Source organism: Hypanus sabinus, chromosome 2, assembly GCF_030144855.1.
Source record: "Hypanus sabinus isolate sHypSab1 chromosome 2, sHypSab1.hap1, whole genome shotgun sequence".
Classification (NCBI taxonomy): domain Eukaryota; kingdom Metazoa; phylum Chordata; class Chondrichthyes; order Myliobatiformes; family Dasyatidae; genus Hypanus; species Hypanus sabinus.
Window position 1 is genome coordinate 194,031,047 of NC_082707.1, and position 21,037 is coordinate 194,052,083.

Genomic DNA, 21,037 nt, shown 5'->3' on the forward strand with positions numbered 1-21,037 from the left:
GTCCGTGTCGGGATTGGGTGAGCCGGAGAGCAGTCCGTGTCGGGATTGGCTGAGGTGGGAGGGTCCCGTCCCGTGGGCAGCGGAGTCACATGAGGCCTCGGAGCTGGATCCGCTGTCTCCTGGCCGGACAGTGGAAAGACATGATGCGCGTGTTGGCCGGTTTGCTCGTCTTCCTGGGCGTATGGGCCCTGTCGGCTGCTCAGCCGGTGAAGTTTTTCGACTGCGGTGAGTGGTGGGACGCAGGGAGGGCTTCAACTTAGCGCCCTGGTGAAAACTTTTGACTACGGTGATTTGTTTCCCGTGCTCCCACCAAACTTAGAGAGTTTCACTCCTTTCCGGTTTTCTTGAAAAGTCTACCTTGTGTTTTATTTACCGGTGAAATTAACATGCTTCCTGAGGACTCTGCGCCTCTCCCTCTTTAATTTCCAGGAAGGGTAAGTGCGGGGCCACCCGCTGAATACGGTGCGAGAGTGTGCTGGCTGATTCGGCCAGTCTCTAATAGGATTGAAATGTCCAGTGTTCACTGTAGTTATTGCCACTACCTTTAGCGTGGCTAAAGGACGAGAAGAATGCTAACTTTCCTGTGGTGGATCGGTGGGGTGATGGTGTATGTGACTCACTTTCATGTGATGCAAACTAAGTGGGTTCTAGACAAATGTTTCTTTATGAAGTTACTGTTGATAACACTTATTCAAAACAATTAATTGGCACTGAGTCGCATTTATACAGATTCTAGTTCATTCTTCGTCTTTTCAGTACTTATGGGATGGAGATAGGAGACAGCAAAAATGCTGGAATCTGGAGTGTACAGTATGTGGGAGGAACTCCGCAAATGGAGAAGTATCTGTGGGGAGTGAGGGTGGCGAAACTGTTTCGGGCAGAGGTCCAAGAACAGAAGTGATATTAGTGATGTGATGCCTTCAGTGTTTAACTAGTGATTGTTTCCTCTACAACTGGCAGTTTTAAGACATTGTTCCATTTTCTGCACGTCCACAGTCACTTCCTTTTCCACCTACACTTGTTCCAGCAGTTTGGGGCATAGCATGTGATGTTGGGGCTGCGGTCTGCTGTACGTTGGGTAAGCAGAACACATGTTAAGTGATCTCTGTACACTCAGACCTAGTATAATGCTACCTCACACAGTGCTGATTCGTTACAGTGTGGTTATTCAATTCTTCTTTGAAATTTAAATGACAAAAGTTTGTTCTAAACTACAGGATTCATTATTCACTTCTTAATTCAAATATAAAATTCCAAAAGGTGTGGGAACCTTTTCTTGAATGTTTTCATAATTCCCATTTAGATTAAGGCTGCATCCCTCCTTTTTTTCTTTTGCATTTAAATCCCTTACTTCCAGCTTACAGTTAAGATTTATGGATTTTTTATGTGTAAACATATTATAGATTAAGTAGTAGGCAATGTACCTTTTTATAAATATGGCTCTGTGGTAATATAGTTCTGATTAACTTTTATATATCGTTAGGTTGGCTTGGAATTGGGTAGTGAGAGGGTGGGTAACTAACTTTATTCAATTCTACTGTCAGTGCTTTGCTTAATATGAATTGTACATTGATATGTTTGCTTTGCCCTGTATAAACCTTTTTAATTGTTTTTTTTTTGTTGTGTTGCATTGTAAAAACTAATAGAACAAAACAACACTTAAAACTTCTCTAGAGCGGTCAACATTACAGTAAACCTTCAATCAGCCAATGAGAGCTCTTCACATGCACTCTGAGCCACTCATGGCCAATCACATAATTGTTTACTTTCTGCTTGAAGAAGAAGCCAGGGTTTGAGGACCCACAGCCTGCTCCCTCCTGTAAGATGTAATCACCACGTTCTTTCTTCCTCTGGTGCTGCACTACTGCTGTACAAGTTGTTAGCTTATTTGCTCCATGAATTACTGTGTATACATAAAATATATATTATATATATGTCACTTTGATTCTTTTGATCAGGCATACGTTTATTTATGTAATGTTATAATGACCATGCATAGTGCTGATTTGCATATCGCTCCACCCCTGGGGAACGCGTCCTCAGCTTTGAGTGGGGTCTGAGTGTATAGAAATCCCTCTGTCTGGTTTGCCATGAGCTTCCAATGAAGGCCACTCGGCTCAACACCATGCTGTCTCTGAGACCAATCTGATAACTCCTATTCCCCACATATTTGCTTGTAAAGAAATCTTTCTCGATGCCCATCTACTTCCCCTCCTCCTGCCGCCCACCTACACAGGGCAATTTTCAGTTAACCTGCCAGTACATCGTCTGGGAGCACTTGGGAACTTCACAGCAAAAAGGTGCAAAGTCCAGTCAATGAGCTGTATTCCTCTCCTGTTCTGGCCATAAGACACAGGAACAGAATTAGGCTATCAAGTCTGCTCCGTCATTTCAATCCTACCTGATCCTTCTTTTTCTTCTCCTGATCCACAGTTACCAGCCTTCTCCCTGTAACCTTTGATGCCATGTCCAATCAAGAACCTATAAATCTCTGCCTTAAGTACACCCAATGACCTGGCCAACTGCTTGTGGCAACCAATTCCACAAATTCACCATCCTTTGGCTTAAAGAAATTACTCTGCATCTCTGTTTTGAAAGGGTCCCCTTCTATCCTGAGGCTGTGCCCTTTTGTCCTAGACTATCTCACCATGGGAAACATCCTTTCCATATCTACTCTGTCAAGGCCTTTCAACATTCAAAAGGTTTCAATGAGATCCCTCCCATCCTGAATATCAGCGAGTATAGACCCAGAGCCATCAACCGTTCCTCATATGATAACCCTTTCATTTCTGGAATCATCCTTGTGAGCTTCCTCAGGACCCTCTCCAATGCCAGCATATCTTTTCTGAGATGAGGGACCCAAAGCTATTCTCAATCCTCAACGTGAGGCCTCACCAGTAACTTATAAAGCCTCAATATCACATCCTTGCTCTTGTATTCTAGACTTCTTGAAATGAATGCTAACATGGCATTTGCCTTCTTCACCACCGACTCAACCTGCAAGTTAACCTTCAGGGTTGTCCAGCCTAACAGAAGTCTTTGACTTCTTGTTCTAACGAAGAACAATACGAGTTTAAAAAAAAAACAGTTTGTTTTGGCACTTCCCCACCATTATGATTCAACAATTTCAGATAAATCCACCTTTTCAATTCGTGTGAGATTAGAATGTTCTAATGATAGATCCTCATTTGGTACAATTAATCTTGTTTTCTCTCCGCAGAGACTGCCTTGCATCTGGATACTTTTGCTTTTGATTAATTTTATTTAGGTTTTAGATGAGATGTTGTTGTCAAATGCCCGAAATAAAGAACAATGCTGAGAGAATATAGCACTCTACTATTTATTAAAGTAAATCATAAGTGCAGATTCTGCAGATGCCGGAAATCCAGAGTAAAATGCTGGAGTGGATGAACTCGACAGGTCAGCTAGCACCTGTCATAGAAACATAGAAAATAGGTGCAGGAGTAGGCCATTCGGCCCTTCGAGCCTGCACCGCCATTCAGTATGATCATGGCTGATCATTCAACTCAAGAACCCTGTACCTGCTTATTCTCCATACCCCCTGATCCCTTTAGCCACAAGGGCCATATCTAACTTCCTCTTAAATATACCCAATGAACCGGCCTCAACTGTTTCCTGTGGCAAAGAATTCCACAGATTCACCACTCTCTGTGTGAAGAAGCTTTTCCTCATCTCGGTCCTAAAAGGCTTCCCCTTTATCCTTAAACTGTGACCCCTCGTTCTGGACTTCCCCAACATCGGAAACAATCTTCCTGCATCTAGCCTGTCCAATCCCCTTAGAATTTTATATGTTTCAATAAGATCCCCCCTCAATCTTCTAAATTCCAGTGAGTATAAGCCTAGTCAATCCAGTCTTTCTTCATATGAAAGTCCTGCCATCCCAGGAATCAATCTGGTGAACGTTCTCTGTACACTCTCTATGGCAAGAATGTCTTTCCTCAGGTTAGGGGACCAAAACTGCACACAATATTCTAGGTGCGGTCTCACCAAGGCCTTGTACAACTGCAGTAGAACCTCCTTCCTGCTGTACTCAAATCCTTTTGCTATGAATGCCAACGTACCATTTGCCTTTTTCACCGCCTGCTGTACCTGCATGCCCACCTTCAATGACTGGTGTACAATGACACCCAGGTCTTGTTACACCTCCTCTTTTCCTAATTGGCCACCATTCAGATAATAATCTGTTTTCCTGTTCTTGCAACCAAAGTGGATAACCTCACATTTATCTGTATTAAATTGCATCTGCCATGAATTTGCCCACTTACCTAACCTATCCAAGTCACCCTGCATCCTCTTAGCATCCTCCTCACAGCTAACACTGCCGCCCAGCTTCGTGCCATCCACAAACTTGGAGATGCTGCATTTAATTCCCTCGTCTAAATCATTAATATATATTGTAAACTGGGGTCCCAGCACTGAGCCTTGCGGTACCCCATTCGTCACTGCCTGCCGTTCTGAAAAGGTCCCGTTTACTTCCACTCCTTGCTTCCTGTCTGCCAACCAATTCTCTATCCACATCGATACCATACCCCCAATACCATGTGCTTTAAGTTTGCACACTAATCTCCTGTGTGGTACCTTGTCAAAAGCCTTTTGAAAATCTAAATATACCACATCCATTGGCTCTCCCCTATCCACTCTACCAGTTACATCTTCAAAAAATTCGATAAGATTCGTCAGACATGATTTTCCTTTCACAAATCCATGCTGACTTCGATGATTTCACCTCTTTCCAAATGTGCTGTTATCACATCTTTGATAACCGACTCTAGCATTTTCCCCATCACTGATGTCAGACTAACCGGTCTATAATTCCCGGGTTTCTCTCTCCCTCCTTTTTTATAAAGTGGGGTTACATTAGCCACCCTCCAATCCTCAGGAACTAATCCAGAATCTAAGGAGTTTTGAAAAATTATCACTAATGCATTCACTATTTCTTGGGCTACTTCCCTAAGTGCTCTGGGATGCAGACCATCTGGCCCTGGGGACTTATCTGCCTTTAATCCCTTCAATTTACCTAACACCACTTCCCTACTAACATGTATTTCCCTCAGTTCCTCCATCTCACTAGACCCTCAGTCCCTTACTATTTCTGGAAGATTATTTATGTCCTCCTTAGTGAAGACAGAACCAAAGTAGTTATTCAATTGGTCTGCCATGTCTTTGTTCCCTATGATCAAGTCACCTGTTTCTGACTGTAAAGGACCTACATTTGTCCTGACCAATCTTTTTCTTTTCACGTATCTATAAAAGCTTTTACAGTCAGTTTTTATGTTCCCTCCCAGCTTTCTCTCATAATCTTTTTTCCCTTTCCTAATTAAGCCCTTTGTCCTCCTCAGCTGATCTCTGAATTTCTCCCAGTCCTCGGGTGTGCCGCTTTTTTTTGCTAATTTATATGTTACTTTGGACTTGATACTATCCCTAATTTCCCTTGTCAGCCACGGGTGCACTACCTTCCCTGGTTTATTCTTTTGCCAAAATGGGATGAACAATTGTTGTAGTTCATCCATGCGATCTTTGCATATCCACCGTCAACCCTTTAAGTATCTGTCTCTGTGATCCCAACTATATCATATTCATTTTAATAACTATCTGCACATTCAGTTCATCCACCTTGTTATGAATGCTCCTCGCATTGACACACATTCAGGCTTGTTTTTACAACACTCTTAGCCCTTCAACAATTATGTTGAAAAGTGGCTCTTTTTGCATTTTGCCCTGGATTTGCCTGTCTGCCACTTTTACTTTTCAACTTACTACTTTTTGCTGTCAAGAGGAATAGACAGTTAATGTTTCAGGCTGAGTTGCTTCATCAAGACTGGAAAGGAAGGGGGAAGAAGCCAGAACAAGGTGTGTGGGTGGGAGTTGTCATGGTGAATGTCCCAGGACCTGAATTTTTATTGCTCTGTCTGCCACTTAATGTTCCCTCCTTTAACACATGAGGAAAGCAATCTCAGAGTTTGGTTATGTATGGAGTGCCAGTGTATTTCCTCATTCAGGTGGCTTGTTACTCTGTGAGCCTGCTAGTGGCAAGATGCCCAGTTCCTTGCGGTTTTCCTCCCTGGCGGCAGTTTAGCAAGTGCCAATTGCAGCCATCGCCCTTTTCAGTAGATGTGGTGTGGACATAGTGAAGAGAAGCCAGTATTTTTTAGGGCTTTGGACTTGTTGCTTTATTGCAGTACTTTTATCTCCTGCGTCAATGGAATCTTTGGGTATGCAGATGGCTATGAACTTGCATAACTGTGGTGACCTGTATTTCAGTCATTATTTAAAACGTAGTGTTTTGGCACACCCCTATGCATTTTCTAGTATCGGCCTCTGGTGTTTGTTCAAGCTATGACATGCAGAACCCACATGTCAGTGGTGGTTTGCTTTCTAGTATATTAGCAAATGTTTAACTACCAAAGGGAGAAGGAACAGGCAGGCACAGAAGCAAAACTTATAATAGCTTTTTCTTTGCTCTTTAATTTTGCTCCCAGGTGTCGTTGGAGTTGAAAGACTGTGTGGATGGGAGGGAAGAAGAGGCTTGCTTTGCTGCTGCTGCTATTTTGTTGCTTGTGTTCTGCTCAATACGCTATGTTGGCCCCAGAATACGTGACAACACTTGGCAACTGGGGCTGCCCCCAGCACAGACAACCCCCAGTGTTGGTTGTTAACACCAGCAACATACTTCACTGTGTTTTGATGTACATGTGATTGAATCTGAATCTTTTCCATCTTCTACAGAGAAATGTTCAGTCAAAAAGAACAATGACTGTATATTCAGTACTATGCAGAAGTCTTAGGGACTGTAGATTGGTTTAAGCCCCCTGCTCTTGCCAGTGCTGTGCAGGGTGAGCTGACCTGTCCCTGCCTGTACTGCAGTTGCTTTTGAAAGTGTCAGAGGATTTTATTTTGGTCACTGTGTGTGTTTATCCTTGTTTTCTTCGGGGATTACATGTTGGCACCAAAGCAACACTATGCTGCAAGAGGGTTCTGTGTTCCTAAGAAATGGCCTGTATCACAAGGTGCCCTAATGCAAAGCCGCATCAGATGTCTCTTGTGTTATGTTTTTAAAAAATAGTTTGCTTTGGACAAAAAATGAAAATTATTCCATGTCTCAGATATTTGTAGGGATTTGAATTCAGTAAGGGTAATCTTCTGCCTGAACTGCAGTGACGTGGTGGTCTTGGTGTGTGGTCTCCAGAGGAAAGGGATTCCTACCTAAAGGGTAGAGAGAGTTTGAGTTCTAGATCCGCAAGATAATGGTGCAACTCTTTTTAAAAGTCTGGTTAGTTAACTGGTCGCCTCATTACAGGAAGGATATGAATGCTCTATAGTGGGTCCAGAGGAGATTTACCAGGATGCTCTCTGGGTTAGAACATGTTCTTTGAGGGAAGGTTGAGTGAGCTAGTGCTTTTTCTCTTTAGAGTGAAGGTGGAAGATAAGTAAGAAATTAAATTTATCAAAGTACATATTTGTCACAATCTACAACCTTGAGAATCATTTTCTTGCAGGTATACTCAATCCATAATAGAATAATAACCATAAAAGAATCAGTGAAAGACTGCACAAATTTGGGCATTCAAGCAGTGTGCAAAAACCAACCAATTGTACAAATACAAAAAGAAAGAAATGACAACAAAAAATATTGGACTTGAGTTGGAGTCTGTGAAATTGAGTCCATGGGTTGTAGCAATAGTTCAGTGATGGGGCAAATGAAGCTATCCCACTGGATCAAGAGCCTGATGGTTGAGGGAGTAATAACTGTTCCTGAATTTGGTTGTGTGAGTTCTGAGGCTCCTGTATTGTACCACCTTCTAGATGGTTTGATAAAGCGGCAATTAGTAAATATATTTTTGTGGTACTGTATATGATCTGCTATTTCTTGCTAACTGATAATTGTGTATGGGTAGTATTTACACAGCATTCACTCAATCGAGGTTTCTTTAATCGGAACATCACAGCTTTCCTGTTAGGTTGAAGCCCAAATCATACTGACCCCGGACATGTATCATTTATGAATGGTGGCCTCACTGCTGGGTCATGTGGCTGTCAGCAGAGGTAGCTGGCAAGCCAAGTTTTCATATGAGCCCAGTGAGAGGGCTACAGATGGATAAGATGAGAGGCAGAGATGGTGGACAGCCAGGCACATCTCCCCTAGGGCTGAAGTGGCTAATAGAGGGTATAATTTTAAGACATTTGAAGGAAAGTAAGATGGGGTTTCAGATGTCGGTTTTTCACATAGTGGTTTATGGGTTGAAATGTGCTGCCGGAGATTGTGCCAGAGGCAGATTCGTTAGAGACTCCATTATTCTTTCAACGTCATGCCTATATGGGATAAAAGCCTGGATTTATCGTAGCTTAGATTAAAAGTTCAGTGCAACATCTTGGGCTGGTGGGCCTTAATGTACTTTAATGTTTGGTGGTCTTTGTTCTGTGATAGACTGCAGGAGCTGTGGAGGCTGTTCTCAATGCTGTAGGGTGTTTGTGTGAGCAGTAGAAGATGTGTCCAAGATCATGACTGATTTTAGACTGAGGAAATGTGGGAGCCTGGACATTCTACAGTTCTTGATATTTGGCCCCACCACACATGTTTTATGGTTGGCAGATCCTTGCAGTGGTTGTTAGGGGGTGTAGATGCTTGTTGGTGATGGTTGTGGTGTGTTAGATTGTGCTGGAACCCACTGCCTGTGTGTGAGAGAGTAAAGACACCCATCGTACAGGATAGTCATTCAGAATACAGCCCTGTCTCACTGGGGAGTGCTGGCTAATTGTTGAAAAGGAGTTGCTGCATCACAATATGTAAACATTTGTTACATTTAAAATACTCTACATATAACTTAATGAGTCTTCCTCCCCCCGAGTTGAAAAAAACTGTCCAACGAGCAAATTTGTCTTTGAAACTTGGCAAAGACTTTTTGGTAGTTCATCCTGAAATGTAGTTTTTTGTTAACATGTCAGATTCTTGAAGGTTCCCTTTCTTGCTATGTCTAATCTACATATGATCCCTCGCAGTGTGCTCTTCAAAACAGCCTGTTCACCATTTCCCCTTCACTGAACATCAGCTGTATTTGCTGTTGGTTTCATTTCCTAACTGAGCTTTATGGTATGGAAACCAGAGCTGTTGGCCCTTCATTGCTGCTATCACATGCTTCAAAACTGCTTGTGCAACACCACTCAAGTGAGGGGAGGTTGCTGTTCACTGTTTGAAAGCCAGTGGTTTGGGTGGGAAATATCTGAGGGCTAAAGCTCATTCTGGACATGGCCTGTTGCTGTATGTGCAGAATCCCTGTTGGTGTTCTGCTTCGATCTCTCATTATTTATCTGGGACATCTCTGCAATAACTGACATTAACTCTTGTTGTTTCAGGTTCAAAGTCAGGGAATCTTACCATGGTGGATATCACTCCCTGTCCTTCCATGCCATGTCAACTGTACAAAGGAAAAACGTATGGTGTGAACGTCACCTTCGTTAGCTGTAAGTGAGGTTGCTCTGCTCAGCCACCTGTATATGAAAGTCATGCTCTGTTCTGTGGGGCCCATTTCTGTTTAGAAAGAACTTCTCCAATACAAGTGAGCTGTTTTCACCCTGAGTAACACAAAATGCTAGATGAACTCAGCAAGTTGGACAGCATCTGTGGAGTAGAATAAATGTTCTGGGTTGGGATTCTTCAGGACTGGAAACAAGGGGCAGAAGCTAGAATGCAGTTGATAACTTGCATGGCTAAACAAACCTTTGTAACTGATAAATTGGATAAAGATCTAAACTTTATTCATTATTTTAAAACAAGTAGTAAAATAAATCCACATCTGTTTTAATATCAAAGGTATGTCATAAAATTGTTAACTTTACAGCAAGCAGTGCAACAAAATACATTATGAATGTAGAGAAACTGAATTACAGTAGGTATAAATCTGTCTATTAAATAGTTAAGTTAAAATAAGTAAGGTAAAACAAATACTGATAGGGTGTTCATGGGCTTGATGCCCATTTAAGAATTGTTTGGTAGAGGGGAAGAAGCTGTTCCTGAATCACTGAGTGTGTGCCTTCAGGCTTCTGTACCTCCTACCTGATGGTAGCAATGAGAATGGGGCAATACCTGGGTGGGGGTCCTTGATGGATGCCGCCTTCTTAAGGCACCGCTCCTTCAAGATGTCTTGGATACCTCAGAGGCTAGCACCCAAGATGGAATTGACTAATTTTACAAGTTTCTGCAACTTTGATTTTGTGCAGTAGGCACTGCTTCAGCACAGTCTGCTGATTTGATTTGAACCAAAGCAGTGTAGTTCACTCTGTGCCTTGATGTACCTGTGACAAATAAAGCTAATCTTAAAAAAGAAGCAAGTATAATTGGATTGGATGCATTAGACACAATTGCAGAAATCGCAGGAAATGAATAAGGTGAAGGGAAAATGCAGAAAATGACCATTTATCTGTCTGAGGCAGTTCGTTGGTCGAGGTTGACCATGGATGTTGCATGCCTGCTGTCTGTAATATGCACGCCTGTACACAAACAGGTCAGGGTAGTGTAGTGCCATATGGAGGACAAGCTGTTGCCCAGCTACCAGGCTCTCTTCCCCACCCCCTCCCCCACGTAGCTGACGAATCCAAAGGAACGGCAGAGACCAATGTTGTTTAACACCAGCAGCGTCACAGGAGTTGCCAATCATTGTTGAGCTCCACATGGGACTGAATTAGGGACCCAAGCTCCATGTTTTTCTTCAGTTTTTACTCCTGAAGCCTACCCCATGAGTTATATAGCCGCAAGGAAATAGAGGTTTAAGATCAGAGTTTTCCTGTTAGATGAGCTACCAACCGTGATTGATGATTCCCATCTGCCTGACATGACTGTTTCTAGGGCTCCAGCTTACGCATCAGTGGTTCCACTGGGCTTGGTAACTAGCCACATGTGAAGGTCAGGAGCTGGACTTGGTTGTCGGAAGCTATTTGAGGCACAAGCCATTGGGAGCATTCAATATAGTGAGAGCTTATTCCCCACAACCACACCCAGCTATGACAACCTCAAGGAACCTAACCATTTACAAAGCATTGGTATTAAAGAGAGACTTGGACTTTGTAAAAGCTCTTTTTTGTAATTCCTGCTGGTGGTTGTGGCTGTCTTACTTAAGTGGGAAGTGGCTATAAGAGAGGAAGCATAGTCTTGGTTTTTAGAGTGGCAGCTCTCTGCTTTCTCTGGGTCTTAACCAACCCATTTCACCATAGCTTTGTCCAGCTTTATATGATACGGTCTCTGAAGTGGGGTTGTACTGGAAGTAAATGAAATGCATTTTTATCTTGTTCTGTAGTTTCCAATATTTATGTATTTGCAACTTTCTATATAGTTTTCTTCGAAACTACAGTTGCAAAAAAGTTTGAGCTCTTTGCAATTACTGGTTTTCTACATTAATTACTCTGTGGTCTGATCTTCATCTCTCCCAATAATAAACAAATGCAGTCTACCTAAACTAAAAGCACACAAACTTTGGTACTGTACTCGACTTAAACAATCTCAGTCTGAGTTCAAAAAAGTATGTGAACCTATGGGGAAATGCCTTCTACAAAAGCTATTTGGAGTCAGATGTTCCAATCAATGAGATGAGATTGAAGGTGTGGGTTATGGAGGTGCCCTACATTTTTTTTTTAAAGACACCCAGTAAGGTTACTGATAGAGCCTGCTCTTCCCAAGAAAGAACCCTACCTCAATTAAAACAATTTTCAGAGGACTTTAAAAGAAGAATTGTAGAGATGCATGAAGTTGAAAAGGTACAAAAGCATTTCTGAAGATCTGAGTGTTCATCAGTCTGTAGTAAGAGAAATTGTTTACAAATGGAGGAAACTCCATACTGTTGCCACTCTCCCTAGGAGTGGGTATCCTGCAAAGACCGCACCAAGAGCACAATGTGCAATGCTGAAGGAAGTGAAAAGAACCAAAAGTGTAACAGCAAAAGACTTGCCAAACTCTCTAAACTTGCTGAAGTATCTGTTCACGTGTCCTCTATAGGAAAAGTATGGAACAAAAATGGTGTTCGTGGAAGCACATCACGAAGGAAACCGCTGCTGTCCAAAATGAAAACATTGTTGCTTGCCTCAAGTTAGCAAAAGACTACCTGGGTGTTTCACAATGCTTCTGGGGCAACGTTTTGTGGACAGATGAGACAGAACTTTTTGACAGAAATGCACACCACATTGTTTGGAGGAAAAAGGGCACTGCAGATTAGCACCAAAACCTCATCCCAACTGTGAAGCATGGTGGAAGGAGCATCATGGATTGGGGCTGCTTTGCTGCCTCAGGGCCTGGACAGCTTGCAATCACTAAGGGAACAATGAATTCAAAATTGTATGAAGACACTTTACAGGAGAATGTCAGGGTAGCTGTCTGTCACCTGAAGCTTAATAGAAGTTGTATGATGCAGCAAGATAATGATCCAAAAGTTAACAACAATGGTTTAAAAAGAAGAAAATTTGTCTTTTCGGAATGATCAAGTCAGTCCAGATCTTAACCCAATTGACATGGTGTGGCATGACCTAAAGAGGGCTGTTCATACACGGTATCCCAGAACTATTGATGAACTGGAACAGTTTTGTATGAAGGAATCGTCTGCAGTTCCTCTTGCCATTGTGAAAATCTGATCAGCTACAAGAAATGTTCAGTAGAGGGTTTTGCTGCTAAAGGAGGATCTACCAGTTATTAAGTACAAGGGTTCACATTGCAGCCTAGACTGTAAACACATTGTTTAATCTTTCAATAAAGATATGAGAAGTACAACTGTCTGTGTGTTATTTCTTTAGGCAGATTGTGTTTGTCTATTATTGTGACTTGGATGAAGATCAGACTACATTTTATGAGTAATTAATGCTCATAAGGTTGCTGCAAAGAGTTTTGATTTTTTTTCTTGCAACTGTACACTGAAATGATTATATTCAGAGACTGGAACAAGAAAACATATTAACCCCGCTCTGCTTTCCTTACTTTCTTGTTTGGAGTTCTGAGCCAGCTACAGTAGTAGCCTGGACTGGCTACATTGCTAGCTGAGTCTTGAAGTTTAGTTGGATGGTCACAACATATGAGCATTAATTAGGAGCTTAATTCATGCAACAAACCTCAGAACTTGGTCAGTTGGCCCTTGTGTAAGCGGGTGCAGTGGAAATTGAAGTCGAGTTGATGGGCGTGTGAGAATAAAAGTAAGGGGGTGGGATTGTTCCGAGACCTGCTGTAGATACAAAAGGATAAACAACTTCTATGTCAAGAGTTCCTCAAGGTGTAAATTCCTGTATTACTCATGTAGAGATTGGTAATGTATGTTACAATTCAGGTGAATTGATGTCATGGTCACTCGCAGGGATGGGCATGGTCATTTTCTCCCCAACCCCTCATTTCTGCCCACTCCTGTTTTATCTCATGCTCAGAGATCTGGGAGAATTGAGTTGTGAATTGGGCTCTTGTGCTATTTTGTGACCAAGTCTGAATATCTTTCTAACTGAACTATTTATTTCTCATCTTCCAGTAACTGCAACCAACACGAGCAAAGCTACGGTTCATGGTATCTTGTCTGGCATTCCACTTCCTTTCCATCTCCCTAATGATGATGGTTGTAAATCTGGAATTCAGTGCCCTATTCGGATAGATCAAAGGTACAACTACATCAATTCCTTGGAGATCAAAAAGGAATACCCCTCAGTAAGTATCCTCAGAATTGATAATGAAATGACCTTATCTGTGTGCTTGTTGAATGTCGGGCTAAATAACTTGTGGGCTGAACAACCCTATGTATGTAGTCATTTGGAATAAGCATGCAGTTTGGGGATCTTTCCAATGGATCTATCCTCTCCTGAATAATAGAAAAATGACAAATATTACCAAGTCATGATGGAACTCATGAAATGTATACATTCATCACCTGCCCAGAATCCAACCAACGTGCTGTCTGCTGAGTGTTGTCGAAGTAACTCTTTGCCTATAATAAAACAAAGTGGAAATAATTAGCCCCAGAACACATGCACTCTTAAGATTCTTTTTATTTTACTTGTGCACAAGGAGAGAACACACTGTTCTGAAATCTGAACAGGAAACTGCTGTTTTTATTTGGAATTGGCTTATCATTTCCAGATATTGGTTATTGTAAATTGTATATTTTGAATTTCTTACTGGTAAGATCAATTGCCACTCACAATAGAAGTTTAACAGTTAGTGGAAACTTTGGGTGGACAACCGCAGTTAAAGACAAGAGAGCCATTGTTGGGTATGTTTCGCATCCCTCCGATACTCATCTGAGAAACTCCCCCCAACATTGTGTAAAGGCTATGCCTCAGGAAGATCTTTCAGGAAAGGTGTCACTCATCTTGCCTCAGTCTATCTCAGCTATAGTAAGCACGGGTGTCTCCAGTGGTCTCATTTGACTAAAACTGCCCCAGGCAACCCTTGCCTTACCGCGACTTCCGCAGCGTCACTTCTGTGACTCTTGGCTAGTAGAGGTTAACTGTGGACAGATTCCTAGAGAATAATGAGATGTATTTTAAAACTTCAATGGGAGGTGGGGAAGGAGAATTGCTGGGGCTCTGAATGATTTTGAACTTTTTTCTATTCAGATATCAGCCATTGATTTATTATGGGCATGTGCACCTAGATACAGAGAAAAACATGTATTTTCCATGCCATACATAATCACATTGAGGAAGTAATTAGGATGCAGGTTACAATGTTACAGTTGCAGAGAAAGGTTAGGTAGACAAACTATTATTTGATAACTGAATGACAGTAAATTTGATGTTCTTATTCAAAAGAGACTATGGAAATAAACTCCCAGGTCCTTAAATACCCAGCTTAATGTCAGCAGGAACAAAGTTATCAGATGGTATTCTGTAGGACAAGAAAGATTAAGTTGTACTTGGAAAGCCATGGATCAGTCAAATGGTCAGCATGGTTTTGTTGGGGAGGAGGGGGAGATCCCGTGTGACTAGTTTGATTGAACTTTTTTAAAAATTGTAACAAGGTGTAGTGATGAGGTTGTTGTCTACATGGACTTCAACAGGGTTGACAAGATCCCACCAGGGAAATTTGGTTCAGAGGTTTAGAGCCCATTGGATTTAGGTATGTTTACAAATGAAATGAAAGTGGGTAGTGTTGGTGATGACAATGAGGATAATGCGTTACAGGATGATATCAATTTTAAAACTGACAAAGGAATGTAATTTAATCCTAGTCACTGAGATAATGTAGTTTGGAAGATTAGGGAAGACTATGGCATAGCTATGAAAGAAGGCTTTCTATAGAAGTAAGTCTTGGGTTGGGAGCAAACTTAATGTACAAGCCCAAGAATCTCAAGTTGTTGGGAAAATAGATAAGATGATGATGGAAGCATTCAGGATACTTGCCTTCATTTACTGGAGCACAATTACAATAAGAGGGAGGTTCTGATTTATTTTTATCTAAAATTACATGATAAATTATTGGTTTGTCCATAGCTCAAGTATTGTGTACTGTTCTGGACACCAAACTTGGGAAGGATGTGATTACACAGTAGAGGGTGCAAAGAAGATTTGCCTTGGATGGAGTGTTTCAAAATGAGAAGAGACTGGATTGGCTCGGTTTGTTTTCCAAGGAGTGGGGCCTTAGGCAGACCCTGATAGAAGTACATAAATGTGAGGAACATAAATTTGCTAGATGGTAAACTCTTTTCTCCCCCACCCCCCCCCCCCCCCCAACAGCAAAGCTATATAAATGTTGAGAGCAAAGTGTAGGAGGTTTAGAGGGGAGAGGGAAATTATTGGCACCCAGTGGGTGGCTAGAATCTGGAATGCACAGCCTGAAGGGGGAATTGGCAAAGCATGAATGTCCCTGGTCCTTAGTAAATGGGATTACTGCATGTTGGTAACCATAGACATTGTGGTTGAAGGGTTTTCTTGCTCTTGGTCTTACTCTACTCTTTGTGGATGCTACAAAGATGGGTGGAGGGGTAGGTAGTGATGAGGAAGCAATGCAATTGCAGCAGGACTTGGACAAATTGGAAGAATGGGCTAAAAAGTGGCAGATGGAATAAAATGTTGGGAAATATGTGATAATGCATTTTGGTGAAAGGAACAATAATGCAGACTATTATCTAAATGGGGAAAAGGTTCAAACATCAGAGGTGCAGAGGGACTTGGGAGTCTTCGTGCAAAACTCCCAGAAGGCTAATTAGCAGGTTGAGTCTACTAAAGAAATAAATGCCAACATTGTATTTGCTTTCAAGGGGAATAGAATATAAAAACAAGGAGATATTGGTGAAACTTTATAAGGCCACAATTGGAGTATTGTTGACAGTTTTGGGTCCCTTATCTCAAAGGATGTGTTGTCATAGAGTCCAGAGGAGGTTCACGAGGATGATTCTGGGAATGAAGGGATTAACGTGAGTGTTTGGCAGCTTTGCAGAATGGCAGGGTGGGGAGGGATATCATTGAAACCTACTGAATGTTGAAAGGACTAGATAAGGTGGATGTGGAGAGGATGTTTCCTCTGGTGGGGTATCCAAAACTAGAGCACAGACCTCAAAATCGAGGGGTGATCTTTTAGAACAGAGGTAAGGAGGATTATTTTTAAGCCAAAGGGTAGTGAATCTGTGGAATGCTCTGCCACAGACTGCGGTGGAGGCCAAGTCCATGGGTCTATTTAAAGTGGAAGTTGAAAGATTCCTAATTGGTTGGGGATATTGTGAGAGGGCAGGTGTTATGGGATCAGCCATGATGAAATGGAGTGTACTCAATGGGCTGAATGGCCTTATTCTGCTCCTATGTCTTATGGTCTGTGTTATAAAACTGCAGGAGCAGCCAGGCTTATTCGTAATATGGAATTTCTTCCCACTAAACCTATTAGCTATGAGGGAAGATCGGATAGGCTGGAAAAGATTAGCTGAAGGGAGACAAGATTGAAGTGTTGTTATTAATTGGCCTTGATGGAATAATTATAACCCTGTGGCAAAGGAGTTGGGGGGGGGGGGGGGGGGGAAATGGGTGTAGATTTTAAAGTAATTAGTTGAAAGATCAGGGATCAAGTGAATAAAATTTCTTCTGAATGGATGGTGGGGATTTGTAACTTGGTTCCTTGAAGGTTAGTGGAGCCAGAAAACGTCATAATTTAAAAGAATGTTTGGAGGGCCATGACCTTTAGGCTTTAGCCCCAGAGTTGGAAGGTGAGATCATACATATGGGACTGAAAGATCTCCTTTGTGCCATAAATACATGGAATAGAAAATTAACAATTAATAGTGTGTGTTTATGGAAGAAGGGAGTCAGAAGTAAATGATTTCCTAAGTTGCTTGCTACAAATAAAAGAATAGTGAAAAGTAACTGAACTTTCTAAAGTCTGATGTGCAATATGTACAATCCCTTTGGGAAACACAAAGGGGACAAGAAAACAACACCCTTTGCTGTTGACGGCTGGAGGTCTTGGTCTTGATGCTTTTTGCTCACTACCCCACTCATCTCTGTTCTGGTTTTTCTTTTGCATTTAGCATCTTTACCTATTAATAAGGGGGAACTGTAGACTGTAACCTCTCAGTTGGGTAGTTGTGGTTTGTAAATTCACTGGGTCTGCAGTGATCTCTGGTGGGGGGGTAGGGGGGAGAAGATTTAAGGCCATAGGTTAAATTCTGCTCTGGCAAATGGGGTTCTGCTGATTAGAGTATTTAATCTTGTGATTTTTAGGATGTCAAGATCAAGCTACACAATACTTTTTTTTTCTTCGTACTGCTTTACGTAATTATGCATGGCGTGATCTGTATGGATCAGTACCTGTAACAATAACAAACCAATATCATTATCAATTGGAGACTGGTGATTATTTCCACAACTTTCTGGAAAATGGCCTGTGCATTTAATAGTGCTTCTGGGTGTGGTTTTAGCTGTTAAGTGCCTGTTGTCTCTGAATATTTGAGGTCACCAATGGAGTGAAGCATGAGATTGAAAAGTTTTGATTATTGCAGATGGTTCTTTGTGATACACTTATATGACAGCATTTCTTTTCTATCCCTGCAGGTTAAATTGGTGGTTAAATGGGAGCTGAAGGACGATAACGACAGAGACATCTTCTGTTGGGAGGTTCCCATTGAGATTTCCAGTTAAAGCATCAGCTCCACTAACAGCTGATTCCTTTTTTTTTGAAGATTGTTTAATCAACTGCACAATGGAAAATTAGGCCAAACTACAAAATAAGAACAATTTTCATTTAAGAACGTGAACAAATTTGTAATTTCATAATGTAATTTTTTTAGTATTTCTATGACATGCCTGACTTTAATATGGATTAATTTTGTAAATTAATCTGCATGGACCAATAATAAAATAAGACAATTGTGTTTGTGCTTAAATCCATTTTAGTCTGAGACATAAGTTTTCATTTTATTATCTATATGCTATAGGCCCTCCAGTAGCCAAAAGGACCCTGAGCAGCAGATAGTCAAATTCTGGAAAGGTACAAAAGTAACAGGGTTGTTAGCATGGGTGACTTCAATGTCCTTAATAATGATTGGAACCTTAGTGCAAAAGGTTTAGATGCGGCAAAATTTGTTGTGTCTAGGAAAGATTCCTGACACAGTATATATCAAGTCCTGTCAACTTTTATTGTCATTTCAACCATAACTACTGGTACAGTGCATAGTAAAAATGAGATGTTTTTCAGGACCATGGTTTACATGACACAGTACAAAAACTAGACTGAACTACGTAATAAAAAAAAAACACAGAAAGCTACACAAGACATAGACATATGCATAGGTCAACTAGAAGATAAGCCATACTACAGGGGTTCTCAACTTTTTATAGGTAAGCCTAGTAATTTCTAAGGTAGGGACATGTTTGGCACAACTTTGTGGGCCGAAGGAACTATATTGCGCTGTAGATTTTCTGTTTCTTTTATTCTATGATTTTTTTTTTAATGCCATGGACCCTGATCTTTAACTAAGGAGTCTATTGACCCCAGGTTGGGGAGCCTCTGCCATACTGGATCAAGAAGCAGGCAAGTGGATAGAGCTTCTCAAAGGAAGTGTCAGGAGAAATTGAAGGTAAAGTGTTGGATGTGGTATATATGGATTTTAGTAAAGTCTTTAGCAAGGTTTCTGTATTAAAGCATGGGTATCGTGTGGATTTGAAATTAGCTTGACAACAGAAGGCAGAGGATGGCATTAGGTGGAGTGTATTCTGCCTGCAAGTTGGTTCTATTGGTGTTCTGAAGGGATCTGCTCTGGATCTTTTTTTGTCATAAATGACTTGGGAAGTGGAGGGGTGGGTAATAAGTTTGCAGGTAACAAAGGTTGGAGATGTGGTTTGTGGTTTTATGGTTATATGTGTAAAAGGTTTTCATATTACAATGCAATATAAACAGGATGCAGTTTATTTTCATAATGTGTGAAGTGATGGGCTTTGGCAGAATACAGGTTTAATGCAGGATTCTTTGCAGTGTGGTGGAACAGAGGGATCTTGTTGCCAAATTCCATATTTACTTGAAGTTGCCTCGGAAGTTGATAAAGGTGGTTAAGAAGGTAGATGATATGCTGGTCTTTATTAGGTTTGACAGGGGATTGAGATCAGGAATTGTGAGGTAACGTGGCTCCATAAACGCAGGTTAGACCGCAGTTGTAGTATTTATTAACTTTGAGATACAGTACAACCCCTAACCTAATTCTGGCGATTTCAATGACTGTTAACCTACCTGTACATCTTTGGACTATATGAGGACCTGGGGGAAAACCCATGCCTTCCTTGGGGAGCACCTGCAAACTCCTTGCAGATTGGACTGGAATTGAACTCGATTGCCCTGATCTGTAATAGAATCACACTAACTGCTACAGGACTGGATCCCATTACATCAATGCTGGTCACCCTAGGAAGGATGTGGAAGCTTTAGAGAGGGTACAGAGGAGATTTACCAGGATGCAACCTGGAGAGAGAATGGTTTATGAGGAAAGGTTGAGTGAACTCGGGCTGTTTTCTTTGGAGCGAAGGAGGATAGAAACAGCTTGACAGGGGTGTAGATAGAGTGGACAGCAAGTGCCTTTTTCCCAGGGCAGCAATGGTCAATGCCATAGGGCATTAAGATGAGTGAAGAAAAGGTTAGGGAGATGTCAGAGGAGCAGTTTTGCACAGAGTGGTGAGTCCCTGAAATCTACTGCTGGGGATGGCTGATACAACAGGGACATTTCAGTCTCTTAACTCGGCATGAGGATGTAAGAATAGAACATTATCGGTTGTGTAAGAAGGAAACGGTAGATTGTGGAGTGTGTGTTTATTGGTCAGCACAACATTGTGGGCTGAAAGGCCCAAACTGTGTTGTATTGTTCAATGGCCAAAGTGTGAATTATACAACTTATGACTCCAGAAACTTTGGAAGTAACATCAATTATACAGGAACATGTGATTCAATTATCTGATGAAATATGCAAATAAACATACAAAGGATTAATCTGATATAATTTCAAATGGGAACTAACTTGTAAAATAAATTTTGAAATATGTTGTCATGGAATGATCATTTGTTACTTGTTTTGCCACAACTTAAATATCTACTCACTATTCCATGCTTCTATAGATAAACTCTTACAATTTTTGTCGAGTTACTTCAATATTAAAAATAACGTGAATTACTTAAAGTACATTAGCTGCCTTTCAGATGACCCTCTGCAAGTTACATGTCCTCTAAATTCTGTGAGAGCAAAGGAAGAGGTTTTTAAATTTGCTGTTGTAAAACAGTGTTGAAAAGGGAATTGTTCATACTGTCAATTATGTAATGAAGAATTAGAACCATAGCACATTACAGCACAGAAACAGGCCTTTTGGCCCTTCTTGGCTGTGCCAAACCATTTTTCTGCCTAGTCCCACTGACCTGCACCTGGGCCATATCCCTGTCCAAGTTTTTCTTAAATGTTAAAAGTGAGCCCGCACTCACCACTTCATCTGGCAGCTCATTCCACACTCCCACCAATCTGTGTGAAGAAGCCCCTCCTAATGTTCCCTTTAAACTTTTGCCCCTTTACCCTTAACCCATGACCTCTTTTTTTCTCCTGTG

The 21,037-nt window shown here is 41.4% G+C and overlaps 1 protein-coding gene across 1 annotated transcript; it reads left to right on the forward strand.

The window, feature by feature from the left end:
* Positions 1-65: 65 nt before the first annotated feature.
* Positions 66-18,332, forward strand: LOC132389562 (NPC intracellular cholesterol transporter 2-like). The gene is made up of 4 exons (XM_059962041.1): positions 66-225; positions 9,373-9,480; positions 13,509-13,681; positions 18,013-18,332. Exons 1-4 carry the CDS (start codon positions 90-92, stop codon positions 18,097-18,099), a joined length of 504 nt encoding a protein of 167 aa, XP_059818024.1. The 5' UTR covers positions 66-89; the 3' UTR covers positions 18,100-18,332.
* The last annotated feature ends 2,705 nt before the right edge of the window (positions 18,333-21,037 follow it).

Bases quoted from the DNA above. Each gene is read 5' to 3' on its own strand.
- LOC132389562 (XM_059962041.1), top strand. From the start codon at position 90: ATGAGGCCTCGGAGCTGGATCCGCTGTCTCCTGGCCGGACAGTGGAAA. The intron at 226-9,372 runs GTGAGTGGTGGG...TTGTTGTTTCAG, and splicing joins GGTGAAGTTTTTCGACTGCG to GTTCAAAGTCAGGGAATCTT. The intron at 13,682-18,012 runs GTAAGTATCCTC...CTATCCCTGCAG, and splicing joins TCAAAAAGGAATACCCCTCA to GTTAAATTGGTGGTTAAATG.